The 22,009-nt window shown below is 35.5% G+C and overlaps 1 protein-coding gene across 1 annotated transcript in view; it reads right to left on the reverse strand.

Annotated features, from left to right (window-relative positions):
• Positions 1-5,098: 5,098 nt before the first annotated feature.
• The window catches only part of LOC131972119 (transcription initiation factor TFIID subunit 4-like), a 30,641-nt gene continuing 13,730 nt past the window's right edge, over positions 5,099-22,009 (reverse strand). Inside the window, exons 7-15 of the mRNA XM_059333887.1 lie at positions 19,012-19,239; positions 18,726-18,864; positions 16,393-16,504; positions 13,196-13,365; positions 11,833-11,963; positions 11,378-11,503; positions 11,087-11,143; positions 8,267-8,386; positions 5,099-8,141 (exon numbers count right to left, since the gene is read on the reverse strand). Coding sequence (XP_059189870.1) covers positions 7,974-8,141; positions 8,267-8,386; positions 11,087-11,143; positions 11,378-11,503; positions 11,833-11,963; positions 13,196-13,365; positions 16,393-16,504; positions 18,726-18,864; positions 19,012-19,239 — 1,251 coding nt within the window. The 3' untranslated portion in view covers positions 5,099-7,973. The remainder of the gene's footprint in view (positions 8,142-8,266; positions 8,387-11,086; positions 11,144-11,377; positions 11,504-11,832; positions 11,964-13,195; positions 13,366-16,392; positions 16,505-18,725; positions 18,865-19,011; positions 19,240-22,009) is intronic.

Consider the following 22,009-nt stretch of genomic DNA (forward strand, 5'->3'; position numbering starts at 1 on the left):
CCGATTATTTCAACAATGTGACGATATACTGCAACATATTGTCCCTGTATCACATTACATGGCATCAACATATTCTTGACAATACACAGCCTCGACAGCACACTTAAACATCACCAAAGCAGACAACATGCAGAGATGTAAACAATAGAACTCCACAGCGGCTGCAGCCTAAACCATATATCAAATCACAAAGGAGCTGCACAGTTTTTGCACAAATTATAGTGTGCACACAGACGCTCACAAAGATAACGTTCTCCTCCCAATCATCACAGTGTGTACGTGTGTGTGTGTGTGTGTGTGTGTGTTATTGTACTCACGTGTCTTCAACTTCTCTCCTTCTTCACCTTCTTCCCACTTTAAACCGTCCTGTGCTGGATTGGGTGGAGCAGGTACATCTATTACTTCTAGATCTACCTGGCAGCAAAGCAGCATTTTTTTCATTTGTTAACCATTTTGGCTGTGTTACATGCTTGAGGCATGAATTTTTGCAGGAACTTTTCTATTTAGTGACATTTTTTAAATCCATTGTCATTAACCCTTACATGTCTTTTGTACTCCATTGGTGCATTTACTACCCTCTCGCCACCCTCGTTGCCAAAAACGTCCACGCACACAACAACTGCTATAAAATCACCATACATCAATATTTTTTTCTGATTTTTTTTCCATAAATCTCTTAAACAACTTCAGACTTGTTCAAAACTACCAAACATTAAAACATTTTCAGAATTTTAACCCTTTATATGCCAGTTTATATATTTGAATTTTTCGAAAATGTCTTCCAAAAAAACACAAAAGATGAATTTTTTTCCATAAAATAAATAGTAGGGAGGTGAGGGTTTTGGTGGTGATTAGAGTCTTGGATATGTCAAAGATTAGCAACAAAATTGATTTGATTGCATTAGTATAAGACAAAAACGTCCACGCATAGTAAAACTGCTATAAAATAAAAATATATCAATATTTTTTTCAGATTTTTTTCCCATAAATCTCTTAAAAACAGATAGGTCCAACAATCATGTCCTAATTGATTTTTAATTTTTACACATTTTACATAATTTTATTTTTTTCTTGTAACATTTTTTTATTTATTTGAAATGTAGTAATGTAGCCTACAATACTTAACCTTCTATGGTACAGTGTTGCCCTCAGGCAACATACCCATTTTTGGCCTGTCAAATTTCTACAAGACATGTTTTTGAGTGATGCGATGAGGGAAGAGTCTAGGGAACCAATAGCAATGCTTTAAGTTGTCACATGACCTCCACGAGGCCACATTGAAACCCTGTTTTGCAGATTTTTCCAAAGGAAACAGCTTTGCCATTTTGCGCCACAAAAAATCACTCAAAACGTCATTTCCTTCCCTTTTCCATCTGGAAAAAATATATTTCTACTTATAGGTGAGCAAACCTTCATTTTTGGTAGATTCATACATTTAGACTGTTCAAGACAGGCAACATTCAGACAAGAAACCGGTTAAAAAAGTTCCTTTTATAATGTTTTTAAATTTAAAATGTTATGTATTGTAGCTGTATTGTAGCCCTGTTGAAGCTACTGAATCTTTTACACATGTTTATTAAATAAATGATGTTCAAATTAATTTTAAAAACTTTCTTTTTTACTTGTGCACCATTATGGTACAATGTTTCCTACGGAAACAAACCCCAAAAACTTCCAAAAAAAAAAAAAAAAGAAGAAGAAAATTTCTTCAGATTTTGTTTATTTAGTCTATTTTCAGACAAAAAACACTCCAAACATTTTTTCCTAACTGGCATCATAATGCGTACCATAGAGGGTTAAGATAAGATAACAATAATAATAATAATAATAATAATAAATACTATTAAAAATGACAAAAAATGACTTGGTTACAGTAACTAGACTAAATGTAATCTGTTACTACCAGCCCTGGAAAAAGCCTGAATCTGAATTGTTCCATAAGGCAGCTATTCTCAACCTTGGGGTCGGGACCCCAATTGGGGTCGCGAGATGATTTCTGGGGGTCGCCAAATCATTTGTTTTAGTCTTTTTGGTCACTTAATGTCTTTTTTTTGTTCATTTTGTGTCTTTTTAGGTCATTTTGTGTCTTTTTTTTTTATCATTTTGTGGTCATTTTGTGTCTTTTTTGGTAATTTGGTTTCCTTTTTTTTAGTCATTTTGTGTCTTTTTTTGGTAATTTTGTGTCTTTTTTGGTCATTTTGTGTCTTTTTTTGGTCATTTTGTGTCTTTTTTAGGTCATTTTGTATCTTTTCTGGTCATTTTGTGTCTTTTTTTGGTAATTTTGTGTCTTTTTTGGTCATTTTGTGTCTTTTTTTGGTAATTTTGTGTCTTTTTTAGGTCATTTTGTATCTTTTCTGGTCATTTTGTGTCTTTTTTTTATCATTTTGTGTCTTTTTTGGTAATTTGGTTTCCTTTTTTTTTTGGTCTTTTGTGTCTTTTTTTTTGTCATTTTGTGTCTTTAATTTTGTGTCTCTTTTTTGGTAATTTTGTGTCTTTTTTTGGTCATTTTGTATCTTTTCTGGTCATTTTGTGTCTTTTTTGATCATTTTGTGGTCAATTTGTGTCTTTTTTGGTAATTTGGTTTCCTTTTTTTGGTCATTTTGTGTCTTTTTAGGTCATTTTGTGTCTTTTTTGGTCATTTTGTGGTCAATTTGTGTCTTTTTTGATCATTTTGTGTCTTTTTTGGTCATTTTGTTTCCTTTTTTTGGTCATTTTGTGTCTTTTTAGGTCATTTTGTGTCTTTTTTGATCATTTTGTGGTCAATTTGTGTCTTTTTTGATCATTTTGTGTCTTTTTTGGTCATTTTGTTTCCTTTTTTTGGTCATTTTGTTTCTTTTTTGGGTGATCTGAACTGTGCATGTGAGATTGTGTTCAGTGAGCGGGGGTCACGGACAACATGCATGTTAAATTGGGGGTCGCGACTCAAAAAGGTTGAGAACTACTGCCATAAGGTCCAGTGTAGCCTACGGCACTGTATCTCTGCATCAATGTCCCACTATTGCTAAGCAGCTCGAAAGGCCTTCATACTGTGCAGTAGATCACTTTAAAATATCCCATATCCATAAAATGTCACACCAGGAAGTGAATAATGACAATGGAATTCGGTAACTATTGTACCATGAACAGCTTCATCCACTCAATCCCAGAACTCATAAATATTATTTTTATTGCCTGGAATAGGCTAAGCCTTTTTTGTGAACATGATAAGACAAAGGACCCAATGATTTAGACTCGTTTTGTCATCGAGGTATAAAGTCAAGAGGCGTAGAATGAATTTATAGTGATAAAAGAGCACTTAATGTATATGGATAATGAGACGTTTTTTTGGCTTGCACTATGAAATATAATTGTACTAACTTCCACAACACTTTGTTAACCATTAGTGAAACAGTTGGTGATTATACACCTTAATCATATGACAGATTTGAATATTTGTTTTGGGGGTGTTGCCTTTAAACCTCAGAAATAGTCACTCCCTACTGAAATGAAGATAAGCTTACAATAATGACTCTAAAATCAGATATTTCAACATTTAAGTTTGACTTATCTGATCTGTATTCAAGGTCAATGTGAATTTAAAACTAAAGAAAAAATAAAACTGTTTACATCACCAAGTTTGCATGACATAGTGTCACTTTCCCCTCGATTGTTCTGTTGTGGTCAAAGTTAACACTGAAAAGCTTCACCAATGTACACTACTGGTCAAAAGTTTTAGAACACACCAACTTTTCCAGAATTGAATTTAAAATGATGCAGTTTAATGTCTCAGTGTACTCTGAAATTAATGCACATTTGCAACATTTAAAATTCTTTATTGAGCATGATAGTGTTTTGAAAGTAAAAAAAAGATTCAAAATCACATTTTATGTTGGACTAAAGGACTAAAAAAAGACACAAAAAAGACACAAAATGACTAAAAAAAGACACAAAATGACAAAAAAAGACACAAAATGACAAAAAAAAACACAAAATGACACAAAATGACAAAAAAGACACAAAAAGACACAAAATGACAAAAAGACACAAAATGACAAAAAAAGACAAAAAAAGACACAAAATGACAAAAAAAGACACAAAATGACAAAAAACACACAAAATGACCAAAAAAAGACACAAAAAGACACAAAATGACAAAAAAAGACACAAAATGACAAAAAAAAGACACAAAATGACAAAAAAGACACAAAATGACTAAAAAAAAGACACAAAATGACAAAAGAAAGACACAAAATGACTTACAAAGACATGAGAAGAATTAAAAAATGGACAAAATAGCCCAAGACTCCATAGAGTTAAGTTGTTAACCCATTTCTTGTTCCCTGAAAAAGGCCTACTTGTATAATTCTGAAATGTACATTATTTTCCAGTTTTGGTTAAGCTTACCTTTTTTATTTACCTCTGGCAGTTCACCACTTACCTTTGTACCCTTTCAAGCTGTTCATTTGACTTGAACTGCTTGAATTTCAATAAAAAATGGAAAAATTGGGGTGTTCTAAAACTTTTGACCGGTAGTGTACATAAAAGCGTAAAAGATTGCACTTCACCATTTGAACTCCACTCTATAGTTCTCTACTCAGCAATCGAACACCTATACCTCACTATGTGCTGGCATTTAAGAACATAGTGGATTGCAAAGTCATCTGAATGAACCACTAAGCTCAGTTTAATCATATTGATCTGTCAATTTTGTTCTCTAGTGTCACAAAGCTTTAACCTAATCAGACAAGGATCCTGCTAGCGCCTGTTATATAATATAAGAAGACAGTGGGGAGAGAAAACTGTCTTTACAAATACATAATGTATTTAATATCCTGTTTTAATGTGCTTTCTGACTGAGTTTATTGTACTGCTTCCATACCGTTTCCTATTAAAACTGTAGATAAAACAGTTTTAATAGGAAATTCCCGACTGATCATATTCACATCCATTGTTTTATCTCTACTTAGGCCCTTTTAAACATTCCCCTGTCTAACTTAATTCTACTGCTGACAGGACAAAGAAAATATAGGCCCATGCTTGAGTGCTTTCTGAGTGTTTTAGGCTGCAGAATGTGAACGACTGTATGAAGACAAGAGAGAGACCAGACGTGCAATCAAAATAGTTTTTTTTTTCTTTTAATAGAGATCGTTCTCTTTCAATCCAATATAAAATAGCAATTAAAAACTTCTTTTTTAAAATTCAGATATTTACATATAAACAAGTGGCTGTGCAAAATGTACAAGATATTGGCAAGAAAGTATAATATATTTGTCTTACTTGTCATGTCTACTGCGTATGAAAAATAAGACAAATTTGCCCAATTTGAAGTCGTCAACTGATAAACCTACAAATAGCAAACTTAAATATATACAGTAATAAAATTTGCTGATAAACATTCTTTCATAAAATGACAACGGTATAAAGACCAAAATTATTATGTGCACTAAAAATATAAAAAGTTATAAAGTGGGTATGCTTATCTGATCGAGTTTTTTTAGAAAAGTGATCCGTCAAAGTGCAGTCCTCGCTCTGCATTTCATGTTTACCCAACATGATCAACCTCCATCATTCATAAATATAACAATGTGGACATACAACTTATTGGAAAATGTGTGATTCACTTAAATGACTGTAATCAATAACATTATTGGAATTCATTTTTCTCCATTAACTACACAGCCCGTATACTTTACATTACTAACAACCACTTCATTTCTCAATTATACCAGACTAGTTTCAATGTTTTTTTTATCCATTTAGCCATTCATGTCCATTAACTTTTTTAATGGAAACACTAAAATGTTTGAGCCATGCATCTTTCACAGTGAACATCCCGCCCAAGACTGTTTTAGTCAAAGCTTAAACATTACACACTTCTCTGACGTGAAGCACAGAGTCAAATCCACATTATTTTTCAAAAGTCTTCACTATTCTTGGATCTTCAAAATCCCCCAAACAATAAGCTTGCAAGCCGTACATTTAAAAACACAAAGAAATCTGCGGACTTCTCAAATCAATTCTTGCATTTCCACTGCACGGTAGAGCTCGGCTCTACTCTAATTGACTTTTTTTTTGTTTTCCATTGGCAAAAGTTGTGGAAAGTGCATCATATCTGGTACTTTTTTTTATACCAACTCGGTCGGTTCAAGGTGAACTGAGCCAATACTAAAAGGTGGCGTTAAATCACTGCAGACCACTGAACAGTCAGTGCACAAACACACTTTTTTTTTTTTTAACTGGACCCAGGTTTTAGAAAACAGCAGCCCACGAAACTATGCTTTAAACCAGTAGTTCTCAACCTTTTTGAGTCGCGACCCCCAATTTAACATGCATGTTGTCCGTGACCCCCGCTCACTGAACACAATCTCACATGCACAGTTCAGATCACCCAAAAAAGAAACAAAATGACCAAAAAAAGGAAACAAAATGACCAAAAAAGACACAAATTGACCACAAAATGATCAAAAAAGACACAAAATGACCAAAAAAGACACAAATTGACCACAAAATGACCTATAAAGACACAAAATGACAAAAAAAGGACACAAAATTACCAAAAAAGACACAAAATGTCTAAAAAAAGACACAAAAGACCAAAAAAAAGGAAACCAAATTACAAAAAAAGACACAAAATGACCATAAAATGATAAAAAAAAGACACAAAATGACCTAAAAAGACACAAAATGAACAAAAAAAGACATTAAGTGACCAAAAAGACTAAAACAAATGATTTGGCGACCCCCAGAAATCATCTCGCGACCCCAATTGGGGTCCCGACCCCAAGGTTGAGAATAGCTGCTTTAAACTACCAAACAACTGGCCTCAGTTTGGTTGCCAGTAAAAGGAGAATCCCTCAGCTGATTGCTACAGTAAAGAACAAAGTAGATATGATGAGTGAGTGACTTTAAGTCGAGCCGGCTGAACCTTGCAGTGAAAATGAGGCTTTAGAGAGGATGGTCACTGTGATAGAAGGTACCGTCTTTAAGTTGAATTTTAGATCACCACTAAAGAAATGTGTGGGAACAAATCTCAATGAGCATGGTGTGCTTATGAAATGACTGGTAGGAATGTAAAGTATATGTCGCCTTTGTAGTAAATGCGCTACAATCTGAATAAAAGGTGGAATTTCATTGTGTTGAAAACTCTCACAGCAAAAAAAACTATTTTGTGCGAGAGTCCAAGTACCAACACATGACAAACAAACAATCATTTTCGTTTCCAATCAACCGAATACAAATAACAAAAGCACACAACAAAGAAATGAAAGCACACATCTACTACAAATGTGGAGAACTGTTGTATAGATGAAGTTACTGAAGCTGATCAACACATTCTAATCCATATGGCTTAAATCTGTTAAGAAGGCAACTCAGCAGATGACAAGGCTAGTCAAGATTAGTCTCTGTAAAACAATCCACAGGCATTGAAACTGTGCTAAAATATAGTATAAATGTGTGATAAATTAAAACCTCTGTTAAGAACTTAAATAAACAGAGTGTTAACATGGTCAGGAGAAGTAGCGCATTACTGCAGTTTTGTAAAAATCAGGCTGTTGCACATGAATCTAAAATGGAACCACTTCATGGAGATTTGCTGCTACAACAAAGTCGTCGGTGCAAAAGACACTGACAAGGTCTTGGGGTCTGAAGGGTTCAGTTCAGTTAAAGACATTTTTCTCGAGTGCAGCATGAGGCAGTGCATGACTGAAGTGTGGTTGGTGCAACTGGTCTCTGTAGAGCGAACCAAGCTGAGAGGCACGCTGAAATCAGGGCCGAGTTCAAATCTCCTGAAAATACAAAAGACCTGTGCTTGAAGAGGCTTTTAAAAGAAGACGTCTCTTCAGTGTTCCAGATAATTCTCTTCCCACAGACACAGACGTCTCATCATTCAGCAGTGGGTGATCAAAGAAAGTACCGGCAGAGAGGGTCTGAGCTGACTGTCAACTCTGCTTCCTTAATGCCACTGAGCGAGACTAGTCATTTTAATGCAGGTGCTATTTGAGGAAGCCTTTATAGAGCAGGTGTGAGTGACTGGTCCCTCTTTCATTCTCCAAGCAGAAGAGCAGGTCCCTGAGGTTGACTCTGGTGATGCGCTGTCGCATAAACTGTCTGGAGCCTGCTCCACTGGAGCCTCCAGGCTGAGAGGGGCCTGACCCTGAGCCCTGGGGTTTAAAACGGAGCACAGGAAAAGACATTTAGTCTTTAACTGACCTTTCCTTTGTAGATTGAAAAATATTCCCAAATAAGCACAACCACTTTTATGCCAAATTGGTTTTATATTCCTCACCTCTGCACTGGCGCCCCTAACGGGAGAGTCCATTTTCCGCTTTTTCCTCGGGCCGATTGCTGCCAGCGCCGTTAGGTTGGCTTCTCGCTGTCTGATCTGAGCCAGCTCCTGCTGCTGCATCTGGAGGACGACAACAATAGTAAGTAAGTAAGTAAACTTTATTTATATAGCACCTTTCACAGACAGAAGTCACAAAGTGCTTCACATAGAAATCATACACATAACATAAAAATGTACATACAAGTTTTAAAAGACCAAAACAACAGCAATTTAACCCCTTAACGCCTGAATTTATATAGCTGTATATAAAAAAATGTTTTATGTGTGTTTTTGCCTTTAAGTAGATGGTAAATAATGTTGAGATTATTAATTTCACTTTTGCACAAAAAATAAATAGAAATTTTGGTATGTTGCAAATTTGCTACAGCAGGCATAATGGTCAATAATAGGATAACAATAACACAGTAATATAACAGTGAAAAAACAATGTTTTATTTATTCACCCTCGTTTATTTATATAAACCTGCAACAGCAGGTATTCAACCGGCATTGGGGGAATGCAGACGCTATCTCGGCTGGTTGACTGAGTCAAACGGTTTGTCGCATATTTGCGACAGCAGGCGTTAAGGGGTTAAACAACCATAGCAGTCCCGAAACAATTAATCAAAAGCCTGAACAAATAAAAATGTCTTCAGTTGGCTTCTAAAAGTGACAACAGAATCTAGTGAGCGCAGTGAGGGAGGGAGGCTGTTCCATGGGAGCAACAGCCTGGAAAGCTCCATCACCTCTGGTTCTAAGACGGGTGGTGGAACCATGAGCAGGTTCTGATCTGCAGACCTCAGAGCCCGAGTGGGGGTGTAGGGCTGTATCAGGTCATTAATGTAGGGAGGAGCCTGGCCATGTAAGGCTCTGAATGTTAAAACCAGAATTTTAAAATGTATTCTATAGGACAGTAGTTCTCAACCTTTTTGAGTCGCGACCCCCAATTTAACATGCATGTTGTCCGCGACCCCCGCTCACTGAACAGAATCTCACACGCACAGTTCAGATCACCCAAAAAAAGAAACAAAATGACCAAAAAAGACACAAAATGACCAGAAAAGACACAAAATGACCCAAAAAAGTAAACAAAATGACCAAAAAGACACAAAATGACCAGAAGACACAAAATGACCCAAAAAAAGACACAAAATGACCAAAAAAAGACACAAATTGACCAAAAAAGAAAAAAAACAAAACACAAAATGACCAAAAAAAGACATTAAGTGACCAAAAAGACTAAAACACATTAACACATGAACACTTTAACACAGAGCTGACTTCCAAAATGATTTGGCGACCCCCAGAAATCATCTCGCGACCCCAATTGGGGTCCCGACCCCAAGGTTGAGAACAGCTGCTATAGGAGACAGGGAGCCAATGTAAGGCTTTAAGAACAGGGGAAATGTGAGACCACCTATGCGTGCGGGTCAGAATTCTCGCTGCAGAGTTCTGAACTAATGGCAGACGCGACAGCTCATTTTTGTTAAGACATGAAAACAAACTATTGCAGTAGTCTAGCCGAGACAATAACACGCATCAGTCTCACAGACAGACTTGTCACGATGCCTCACAAAGACATCAAATCAACGTCTCTTATCGTAGCGTCAGGGATGAGGAGTAACGGAGTACAAGTCACAGAATTACATTTTGAAAATGCAAAAGATTTCTAACTGTATTTCTTCATAGTTACAGCTTAAGTTAGTGGTTTTCTGAATCCAGTCACTGTCACTGCCTTCTAAATTAGATATGGATTGATTTATTACCTCTGCCAGAGAGGTTATGTTTTCAGTTTGGTTTGTTTGTTGGCAGGATTACAGAAAAACTACCGGCCTTATTTTCATGAGACTTGGTGGAAGAGTGTAGTGTGGGCCAATAAACAACCCATTCAATTTTGCAGAGCAGATCCAAATCACATATTTTTCACTTTGGCATGCCCTCGGCAGAGGTAAAAAACTTTTCCAAGTTTTTTTTCTGTTTTATTTACTCTAAAATTCATATGAGAATCTTCTACACAATCTTGGATTAGAGAAATGGCAATGTGTGTTACATTAGAAAAGCTAACCTATGTAATTAAGGGTAAAGTGCAAGAATTTGAAGAGGTGTGGACACCCTTAATGGACTTTCTCAAGCAACAGTAGATTATATTTATCTGTAAGCATAATGAGTGTAACAATTTTTTTTATTTTTAAAAAAAATATTATTTGTTGTAATTGTTATTTTATATTCACACACTTTTCTATTTTATTTAAATTTTTACTCATTTTATTTAATTTATTTTTTGTGTATGTGTTCAGCGGGGTCTGCCTGCTTTTCATTATGTGGCTAGTGTGGTGAGTGTTGATGTGTTTTGTATGTTCTTATTGAAAATTAATAAAAACATTGTTCAAAAAAAAAATTCATATGAGACATTTCCCATTGACAGATTCTTAAAATACGAAGCTACAATGTTTGTGCGTGCATTGCCCCTGCCATACGACAATGGCAGAGGAGATGCACAGCCAGGAAAATATATGGAAATATAATAGTAATATAATATATATATATATATATATATATATATATATATATATATATATAATATGGAAATATAAGACACAGACAAATGAGCTCAGCAAGATGATTTTGAAGAATATCAAAAATAATCCAAATTATTGAGAATACATTGCTTTATTTGAGTAATGTAATGACATTTTGGATGTAATGGATTTTTTTTTCAACAATCTGGAGTGGAATATGTTTTAAAAGTAACCCTCCCAACACTGCCTTGCATACACTTACCTCTTTGGCCTTCTGTTTCAGTCTGAGCTGCTCAGGGTCTTCTTGCCGTGACCGAGACTGCAGTAAGGTAGAGGACATTTTAATATTTCAGGATGGATATGTTCAATTTATTCAATCAATTGTTTTATTCATTCACTCGCACATTGTTAGCAGATTTGTCCTCTAGTGACAGTTAGCAGCAGAGGAACTGTATACTAATGACACTGACCCAGGACCACTCACTCGCCTTGTCTATGCAATTATGATTGTATATGTGCAACATGTAGGATGACCTTGTTTATGTATTGTTACCTTGGCAGCCTTTAAGAGAATCTCTCTCTCCTGCTCTTCCTTCCTTTGCTTCTCCATCTGATCCAGCTGCTCGAAAAACTTAAGCTGGGTTCGCACGTCGCTGACCTGCTCACACCGCTCATCCTCCTAAAGGACGAATCAAGCAACAAGTTGCAATGAAGGTACAAAAAAGGTAAAAAAAACAACAAAAAAAACTGTAAAAGTCTCACCATTGTATGTCTTTGTTTTTTCTTTACATATTCATTATAAAAAATATTCATTATTAAAAAGGGAATGGACAATGAACATTTGGAACAAGAAGCTATTGATACAAAACCTTTGGCTCTGTACAATTTTGATACTAACAGCTGTAAATCCATTTGTACTTGTCAATTGTTGTGAAATTTCCTAATAAAAAGATAATTACAAAAAAAAAAGTCTCACCAGCCTCTCAGATTACTGTAATTAATGATCACCTTGAAGGTTGTGTTTTTCTGCTGTGCCACTCGCGACACCTTTTCCAGCAGGTGTTGTAATCGCTGCTGTGTCGCGTGGGAAATGAAGTTGACCACATCTGTGCCCAGCTCGCTCACTCCGAACTTCTTCCCTGTCACAGCAGGAGGAGCGTGGATAAAAGAGTGAGACGGAGTGAGACCACATCAACCTTTAACCCATAAGAACCCACGGTGACACGGGTGTCACAAACATTTTAAATGTTCTAGTAATGTTCATGTATGTTTTCTCAAGTGTGTTTTTTAGTGTCCTACAGCTACAGTAGCTTGTTGAGAAGCCGTCCAATAAGGCAGTGTTATTTATATTTATTTATTCTCGATTTTTTTTTGAGTCGCGACCCCCAATTTAACATGCATGTTGTCCGTGTCCCCCGCTCACTGAACACAATCTCACACGCACAGTTCAGATCACCCAAAAAAGAAACAAAAAGACCAAAAAAGACACAAAATGACCAAAAAAGGGAAACCAAATTACCAAAAAAGACACAAATTGACCACAAAATGATAAAAAAAGACACAAAATGACCAGAAAAGGTACAAAATGACCAAAAAAAGACACAAAATTACCAAAAAAAGACAAAATTACCAAAAAAGACACAAAATTACCAAAAAAAGACACAAAATGACTAAAAAAGACACAAAAGACCAAAAAAAGGAAACCAAATTACCAAAAAAGACACAAAATTACCAAAAAAAGACACAAAATGACTAAAAAAAGACACAAAAGACCAAAAAAAAGGGAAACCAAATTACCAAAAAGTGACACAAAATGACCACAAAATGATAAAAAAAAAGACACAAAATGACTTAAAAAGACACAAAATGAACAAAAAAAGACATTAAGTGACCAAAAAGACTAAAACAAATGATTTGGTGACCCCCAGAAATCATCTCGCGACCCCAATTGGGGTCCCGACCCCAAGGTTGAGAATAGCTGGTCTAACAGCACTATTAAAGTCACACTTTTGATATATGTTATGGAGATGAAAACAAAAAAGGCAGATGGTTATTTGTTTTTATTTAATATTGATTTATTATTTTGTTATTTAAAAACAAATCTAAAAAATAATTTATTGTTAAACAGCACTGTTAATGTCACAATTTTGATATATGTTGTGGAGATGCAAAGAAAAAGGCAACTTTGTGTTTCTGTAAGCAGAAAAGATGTCTAGTTTATTAATTTAAAAATAAGATATATCATAAGGTCCACTTGGTCTGTGGTATATCCCCCATGATTTTCCTTTTTAAGGATTATTGGCTCTGGGTTCTTATGGGTTAAAAAAGCAAGAACGTGCTGTACATTTTCTCTGAAGTTTATGTGTCTCACCGATCTCCAGAGCTCTCCGCGTGAGTAAAGAGGTGGAGAGGAAGGTCTCATCCTTACAGGAGCGAGTCACCGTGCCAACTAGCTCGGAGTTGGTTGCTAAGATACGGGCACTCTCTTCTGTCAAGTTGACTCCTGCCATTGAGGCCACATCATTGATATCATCATCATCCCTGGAGGAAATAAAAGATGACACGTCAGACATAAACTGTAACAAAATATGCACCTTTTTTTGTATAAAACGGTCACTGTCAGTGTACATTTATTCAAAATAATCTAATAGTTTCATTTAGCTGCAGTAGTCTCCTGCAGCTAAAAAAACAGATAGCAAAATATGCACAATAATAATTCCTCATGGACCCTTATAACTGAGTCTGACCAACAACTGCACTTATAGAACCATCAGTGCAGTTCATATATCACAGTTATATATATATAATACACAATTGTAAGCTATCTAAAAGCATCTAATGGAGCACTTAAATATCTTCATCTTTGGTGCCCCCTAGTGGTAGGTTCACAACACTGCAGCAGACAAAAAACACTCCGGTCTCCTCCTCAAGACTGCACCATTTTAAGACGGTGTAATTTTCCTACAAACAATGTATGCCAATGGAATAACTTAGGATGCATTTACCTAAATAACATGGTTACTCTTCTTTTTTGAGACTCAAACATGCTACCTGTTACACAAGGCAGAACAGAATATTATTATTATTATTTATTATTATTATATATTATATGTCATATTATTTTACTTATAATTACTTTATTTATATTTTTCATTTTATTTTTATATTGTTTATTATCTATTATTATATATTATATTATATATATTATATACTGCACTATTATTATTATTATTATATACCGTCTAGTCACTATAGCATTGTTGCATCATATCACCAGTTTAATTATTACCATCATCTTGTCAACCATCCTACTAACTGATGTTCTTTTCTTAACTTCTTAAGTGTTCTTGTTCTATTCTTTCTATTGTTGTTTTTATTTATGCTACCTCAGTATTTTATTCTATTGTATTTTATTGTACTTGAATACCGGACTGCTGTGACAACCGAATTTCCCTTCGGGGATGAATAAAGTAATCTATCTATTTATCCATCTATCAGAAAAGTATATGCTTTTAAACCAGAACACTATATTATGCCAAGAAATTCACAGTATAAACCAGCCTAATAGTTAGACATTTTCAGTCTAATGCAATCAAAGCCAAAAGCCTTGAAAAGAAGCCTACCTAAAGCTGTATTTATTATAATTAAATGCTGTCTGGATGCCAAATTGCCCCTAGGTGACATTTAAGATTTACACTCTTTTTAAAAGCAGGTAAATGTTCTGTTTTTGTCGACACTGTTAGAAAAGGTGCAACTACTTTGATATATTACCCATTACCCACTATCAGTTATGCTTATGAGGTAATTCATTAAGATAATTACTGCATAAAATTAGCGAATGTGTCTGTTTTAACCAATTTATCATTAAACAACACAAGGGTTTAAGGGACAGAAACCAGGAGTCAACAGGCTGAAATCTTCCAAAAAGACACTTTTTTAAGGAGACTGTTCTTAATTTAGTTTACTAAATTCTCTCTGGACATGTACAAATGTGCAGTTTCACACTGAAACGAACTATGCCTGAGAACATAGAAAAGCAGTATTTGCAGTCTTAATGTTGGTTTTCCTCTTTTAAGTCTTTCATAATCCGCTATGGCTGAATCCTTTCGCTGAGTTTCCAATTGTATTGACTCAATTTTGCATGGTACACTCAGTGTGTTTGTGCAGTTGCTTTTCACCATTTCTGCAGACTATTTTCTATTTCTTTTTTCACAATGGCTGACTAGGGGACTTTAACGGATAACTGCATACCCTCCTTATAAGAAAATGAGTGTAAACTCTCACAGGCTGAAGAGAAGGCCACTACAGGAACATTGTTTATTTAGCTAAGTTTGGAAATTTTTGTTCTCACATAGAAACAAGGAGATTGCGGTTATCTGCTGATAAATGATGTTCACTCAAACTGTGTTTTTACCATTTGTAAGAAGTTTTTTTTATTTTGTTCACTTGTGGACATTTAATTAGTTGATCATGTTTATGTTTTTTTTAATCAATCTACTCAAGGAAACAATAATAGTGCTAAATAAATGTTCATCTTAATTTAGCAATTTTGTGTCTCATTTTTTTTTAATCATAATTAGATTGTATTTTATAAAATGCAGAAAAGCAACAACATGAAACTAGCATTACATATCAGGAACACCTTCGCCTAAACCTCCAGAAGCAAACAAGAATTTTCATTTTAGATTAATGTAACAACTACTTTCTTGATTAAACAAATAATATGTAGTTTGGTCGGAAAACAGAAAATCCAAATCATCATTAATTTGTCCAACCAATGGTTCGCAACTCAATTTATTCAGTTTACCATCATATATAAGAATTAAATAAATGCAAAGAACTTTTTAATGTACACTACTGGTCAAAAGTTTTAGAACACACCAACTTTTCCAGAATTTAATTGAAAATGATGCAGTTTAATGTCTCAGTGTACTCTGAAATTAATGCACATTTGCAACATTTAAAATTCTTTATTGAGCATGATAGTGTTTTGAAAGTAAAAAAAAAGATTCAAAATCACATTTTATGTTGGACTAAAGGACTAAAAAAAGACACAAAATGACCAAAAACAGACACAAAATGACTAAAAAGACACCAAAAGACACAAAATGACCAAAAAAAAGACACAAAATGACCAAAAAATGACACAAAATGACTAAAAAAAGACACAAAATGACTTACAAAGACATGAAAAGAATTCAAAAATGGACAAAATAGCCCAAGACTCCATAGAGTTAAGTTGTTAACCCATTTCTTGTTCCCTGAAAAAGGCCTACTTGTATAATTCTGAAATGTACGTTATATTTTACCTTTTTTTATTTACCTCTGGCAGTTCCCCACTTACCTTTGTACCCTTTCAAGCTGTTCATTTGACTTGAACTGCTTGAATTTCAATAAAAAACTGGAAAAATTGGGGTGTTCTAAAACTTTTGACCGGTAATGTATGTTGTTAATAGTATAAAATAGTATGTTTGTGTGCATTTTCTAACTGCAGACAAAGTTTCTACTTCAAATATAATAACAAAAAAATTCTATTTGTGATGATATGTGTGTGAATGTGTCACCAACCTGAAGGTTCCCCCTCCTGCTTCCTTCAGCTTGTTCTTCTGAGCAGCAGTGAGCGAGGCCTGACTGAAGACTTGCACTCCTTTGGCCCCTGGAGCCAAAGTCTGCTTCACTGCTAGAAGGAAAAAAAAAACAGAGAAACAAATGCAAATTCAGATGATTATTGAATCCGTGGATCATTCGTTCTTTCCATTTTCAATTGGCAATCAAAACTCAAATATTTAAAAACTGACTGGTTATTTTGTTATTTGTTTTTTATTATAACACAAAATATGAAAAAAATGCTTCTTTTTTCATATTTCAATATTAGGCTCAGATCAAAAATACAAAATGGAAAAACGGGCACCAGGACTGAAGTTGATTTTAATATTTAATTGGTCGGGTTTACGTGACCCGAAAGTTTGACTGTGTCAAGTGAGCCGTCATTAGCTTCTCCGTACTCTAACCAGCTGTTCTCAACCTTGGGGTCGGGACCCCAATTGGGGTCGCGAGATGATTTCTGGGGGTCGCCAAATTATTTTGGAAGTCAGCTCTGTGTCCACTGTGTTATTGTGTTCATGTGTTTTTGGTCACTTTGTGGGTTTTTTTGTTTGTCATTTTGTGTCTTTGTGTCTTTTTTGGTCATTCTGTGTCTTTTTTTGATCATTTTGTGGTCAATTTGTGTCTTTTTTGGTCATTTTGTTTCATTTTTTGGTCATTTTCTGTCTTTTATGGTAATTTTGTGGGGGGTTTTTTGGTAATTTTGTGGGTTTTTTTGGTAATTTTGTGTCTTTTTTGGTCATTTTGTGTCTTTTGTTGGTCATTTTGTTTCTTTTTTGGGTGATCTGAACTGTGCGTGTGAGATTGTGTTCAGTGAGCGGGAGTCGCGGACAACATGCATGTTAAATTGGGGGTCGCGACTCAAAAAGGTTGAGAGCTACTGCTCTAACCAGCTGCCCCTATATAATTATAATAATAATAATAATAATAATAATAATAATAATATATAATGTGGTGTTGTGATATTTATGGTAAATTCATTGAAACTGCTCCAAGCGAGCTGACATTAAGGATAAACACTTTACTGACATTCTTTCTCACTTTTTTTCAGTATAAAACTGATACCTTTACATCAACACACCACGTGAAATAATCAAATTGCGTCGCGCTGAAAATGTATTTGTTGTGTTGACATGCGGTTTTCAGTTATCAGAGTAAAGTGTTACACAACCAGGCCCAAATACCAGATAAATATGGAAAGAAGATTAATTGCATGATATTCACAGAACTGTTCACTGTGGATTTTGCTTAATAAAAAAGGATATAGGCTATACAGTAAAATATTACATTACAAACTTCCGGGTCACTTAAACCCGACCAATTAAATAATAAAATCAAATTCAGTCCTGCCAGTTTTTCCATTTCATATTTTTTATCTGAGCCTAATATTGAAATTAAAAAAACAAGCATTTAACAACAAATAAACAAATAACAAAATAACCAGTCAATTTTTCATTATTTGATTTTTGATTGCCAATTGAAAATGGAAAGAACAAATGACACTTGGATTTTATTGCTGAAAGCTGAAATGAAATTTTAATTTTATTTCCAGTAAAAAGTTTTTTAATTATCCACAGTATCCACAAGGTGGCGGCACTTTCATACTGTAGCTAGTAAATGGGTGAAAGCTACAAATATAGACAGACTTTTATCTTTTATATACACTACCGGTCAAAAGTTTTAGAACATCCCAATTTTTCCAGTTTTTTATTGAAATTCAAGCAGTTCAAGTCAAATGAACAGCTTGAAAGGGTACAAAGGTAAGTGGTGAACTGCCAGAGGTAAATAAAAAAAGGTAAGCTTAACCAAAACTGAAAAATAATGTACATTTCAGAATTATACAAGTAGGCCTTTTTCAGGGAACAAGAAATGGGTTAACAACTTAACTCTATGGAGTCTTGGGCTATTTTGTCCATTTTTTAATTATTTTCATGTCTTTGTAAGTCATTTTGTTTCTTTTTTTAGTCATTTTGTGTCTTTTTTAGTCATTTTGTGTCTTTTTTAGTCATTTTGTGTCTTTTTTTTAGTCATTTTGTGTCTTTTTTTAGTCCTTTAGTCCAACATAAAATGTGATTTTGAATCTTTTTTTTACTTTCAAAACACTATCATGCTCAATCAAGAATTTTAAATGTTGCAAATGTGCATTAATTTCAGAGTACACTGAGACATTAAAATGCATCATTTTCAATTCAATTCTGGAAAAATTGGTGTGTTCTAAAACTTTTGACCAGTAGTGTATGTGTGGAGGCACATATGGAAGAGATTTAAAAAAGTGTAAGTGACTGTTTAACACACACCTGTAGTCTGTAGCTGCTTGACCACCTGCGGCTGGCCCACAATGATGCGGCTATGAGATTGTCCTCTGAGCGTTACCATGGGAGACTGAGCCAGTGTCACCTGTGGCCTCACCATTGTCCCCTGTTGCTGTGGCACTTTCTGTTCACATTCAGACACAAAGAATGAGAAACACGGAATAAAAGCAGGGACAAGAATAGCCGAAAAAAAATCTCATCCAAGGTTTTCTATTTCTTTTTCTATGTCCATGCCAATGAATGAATCCAGGTATAAATAATGAAAAGTTACCAGTCCGGGTTTACTGTGAGGCGTCTGAGTGAGGCTGATAACTGTGGTTTTGGGTGCGGCACTGCTGGTGGCCGTAGTGTTGGCCGTGGAGAGGGGAGGTCGCAGCATCACGGCGGTGAGGGCCGTGGAGGCGGCGGCAGCAGGCTGAGTGCTGGGCTGAGGCAGCAGGCTCTGCTGGATGAAGGCCTCGGAGTCAGGGGTCATCTGACGCAGTGCTGGGAGACTTCTCTGCAGGACAGAAAGAGTGAACATAAGTTCTGCTTGATAAAAGGCTCATTTCCTTTTAATTTGTTGTATGGAAGAAGAAGAAGAAGAAGAAGAAGAAGAAGAAGAAGAAGAAGAAGAAGAAGAAGTTTTCAAAGTCAGAGACTGTAGGTACTGTAGGAAGAAGAAGAAGAAGAAGAAGAAGAAGAAGAAGAAGAAGAGGTTTTCAAAGTCAGAGACTGTAGGTACTGTAGGAAGAAGAAGAAGAAGAAGAAGAAGAAGAAGAGGTTTTCAAGGTCAGAGACTGTAGGTACCTGACTGTAGGTACTGTAGGAAGAAGAAGAAGAAGAAGAAGAAGAAGAAGAAGAAGAAGAGGTTTTCAAAGTCAGAGACTGTAGGTACCTGACTGTAGGTACTGTAGGAAGAAGAAGAAGAAGAAGAAGAAGAAGAAGAAGAAGAAGAGGTTTTCAAAGTCAGAGACTGTAGGTACTGTAGGAAGAAGAAGAAGAAGAAGAAGAAGAAGTTTTCAAAGTCAGAAACTGTAGGTACTGTAGGAAGAAGAAGAAGAAGAAGAAGAAGAAGAAGAAGAAGAAGAAGAGGTTTTCAAAGTCAGAGACTGTAGGTACCTGACTGTAGGTACTGTAGGAAGAAGAAGAAGAAGAAGAAGAAGACGACTGTAGGTACCCCTTCAGACAAAGCTTTGAGGAAGGAATCCCCTCAACATCTTTAGTTTACTTGCTTAGTTCTGCTTCATCATATGGGATCAGGGATATGTTACTTGATCCCAATAATATAAAAATATAATTGAGCCCAATATTGCTATGTGCATACATACCTTCAGACTACACCAAATACTAAAAAAAGGTCTGTCCTGTGGCATTTATTAGTGTCTTATTCCAGGAAAGTGGGAAAGACAGTGAAATTACCCCAAATGACTCCATCACTGAACCACCTCTGCAACTAAATCATACACATCCAGGCTATGCTACGTGATCTTCTTTTGTTTTGATTAATGATGTAATAACCAATAATATTTTTTCAGTTCCATTCACTGAGCCACTCTTGCAACTGTTTGGAGCCCCCAGACGAGTCCCGTGAGATAATAAAGAAGTAGAGAGAAGAGAGAGGAAAGAAAAAAAAAACAGATAATGGATTTACTCTCACTTCATTGTACATGCAAATTGCTCTATTTCCGTTGCCCTCTGCTCTCGCTTTACCTGGAGTGTAAATTATATGTGCACAATGATGTGACTAATTCCAAATTTGTGATTAAGCAATTAGTTTCTTGGGGGGATTTGGCAACACACATTTCTCAATACTGAGTTAACCTTTCCAAAACTCACACAGTCGACACAGAACAGAAGCCAATGTGGGCTAACTTGTGGATCCCTTTTCATTGCTTTGACACAAGATGCAAAATTTAATGACCACATCTTTTAAAATTCATGAACTGTTTAATCATTCACAGATTTGGTTTACAACCCCATCCCAGTGTCACCTTTCCTTCCTACTCTCCCTTTCTCAAAAATCATAGAGGAATTATTTTCCTCTTGGAGGAGCACATCAGACAAGCCTCCTCACTGTCCATTTTTAAAAGTCATCTTAAAACCTATTTTTATTCCTTGGCTTTTAACCACGCATGAGACTCTGCTCTTGTTTTTAGTGTTTTATGGTTTGCTTTTATTTATTGTTTTTTAAATTGTCTTTTAAAAAGCAATGAATCTATTTATTTTAGTGTTTATTTCCTGTTTTAGTTATTTTATTGTCTCTTGTTCTGTTTGTTTATGTACAGCACTTTGTTGCGGCTGTTGTTGTTTTAAAGTGCTTTACAAATAAAGTTGAGTTGAGTTGAGTTGAGTTGAGGAAAGTTTATGACCAACAGCCACATGCTCAATGTCTCTTTTCGACACAATAAATGCTGGATGGATGGACATCTCTGCAGTAGATTGCCAGGGATGACTCGGGTATGCAAAGAGATACTTTTCCTGGTGTATTACAAGAGAGAACATAAGGTGTTATGTGGATGAAGGCTTGTGGCCAAATGCAGAAGATGGAGTTGACTAGCACTGTTGTATTTCTATATCTGTAGCTGTCCTAGACCAGTACGTATTAGGGGTGTGCATTGGCACTGCCCTCACAATTCGATTCGATTACGATTCACCAGGTAACGATTCAATTCTACGATGCATTGCGATGCATCACAATTATACTGCACACAACTAGGGACATTTTTCGTCAGTCATGAGGCAATACAAGCAGTCAGATAGGCCTAATAACAATAGGTTTTATTGGCTATATTTTGAAAAGATGGCAAAATGAATCTCCTGCCTGAGTTCATCTAAGAGTAAGGAAAGAGAAATGCCTCCTCCTGCCATAAAAAGGAACCTGCTGAGGTGAAGTTACATCAGCTAAATGTGGAGCCCTTGTTCCTGAGGTAGGGGAGACGTTAGCGCTATCCCACCTAGCTAGCTATCGCTAGTTTTCATGAAGCAAAAATGTAACGTTAACAACTCGACTTTAAATAGGCAACTACAATGGTAATTACCTATCAATAGTACTTTCTATAAAAACGTAAATGTTAAGTCCTGTCAAATACTACCACATACTTCAGTCACAACATATCAAAACAGCTTGTTGCTAGCTTACCTGTGCTGCATCAACACATGGCTCATTAGAATATTCAATGAGCCATGTGTTGATGTGCACACCTCTCGAAGGACAGGGAGTGGGTCGGGTTAGCGTTGTGTTGACTGGAACTCTGACAGGGGCGCAAAGGCCACCTTGGCCGTAAATT

Source organism: Centropristis striata, chromosome 5 (genome assembly GCF_030273125.1).
Source record: "Centropristis striata isolate RG_2023a ecotype Rhode Island chromosome 5, C.striata_1.0, whole genome shotgun sequence".
Classification (NCBI taxonomy): domain Eukaryota; kingdom Metazoa; phylum Chordata; class Actinopteri; order Perciformes; family Serranidae; genus Centropristis; species Centropristis striata.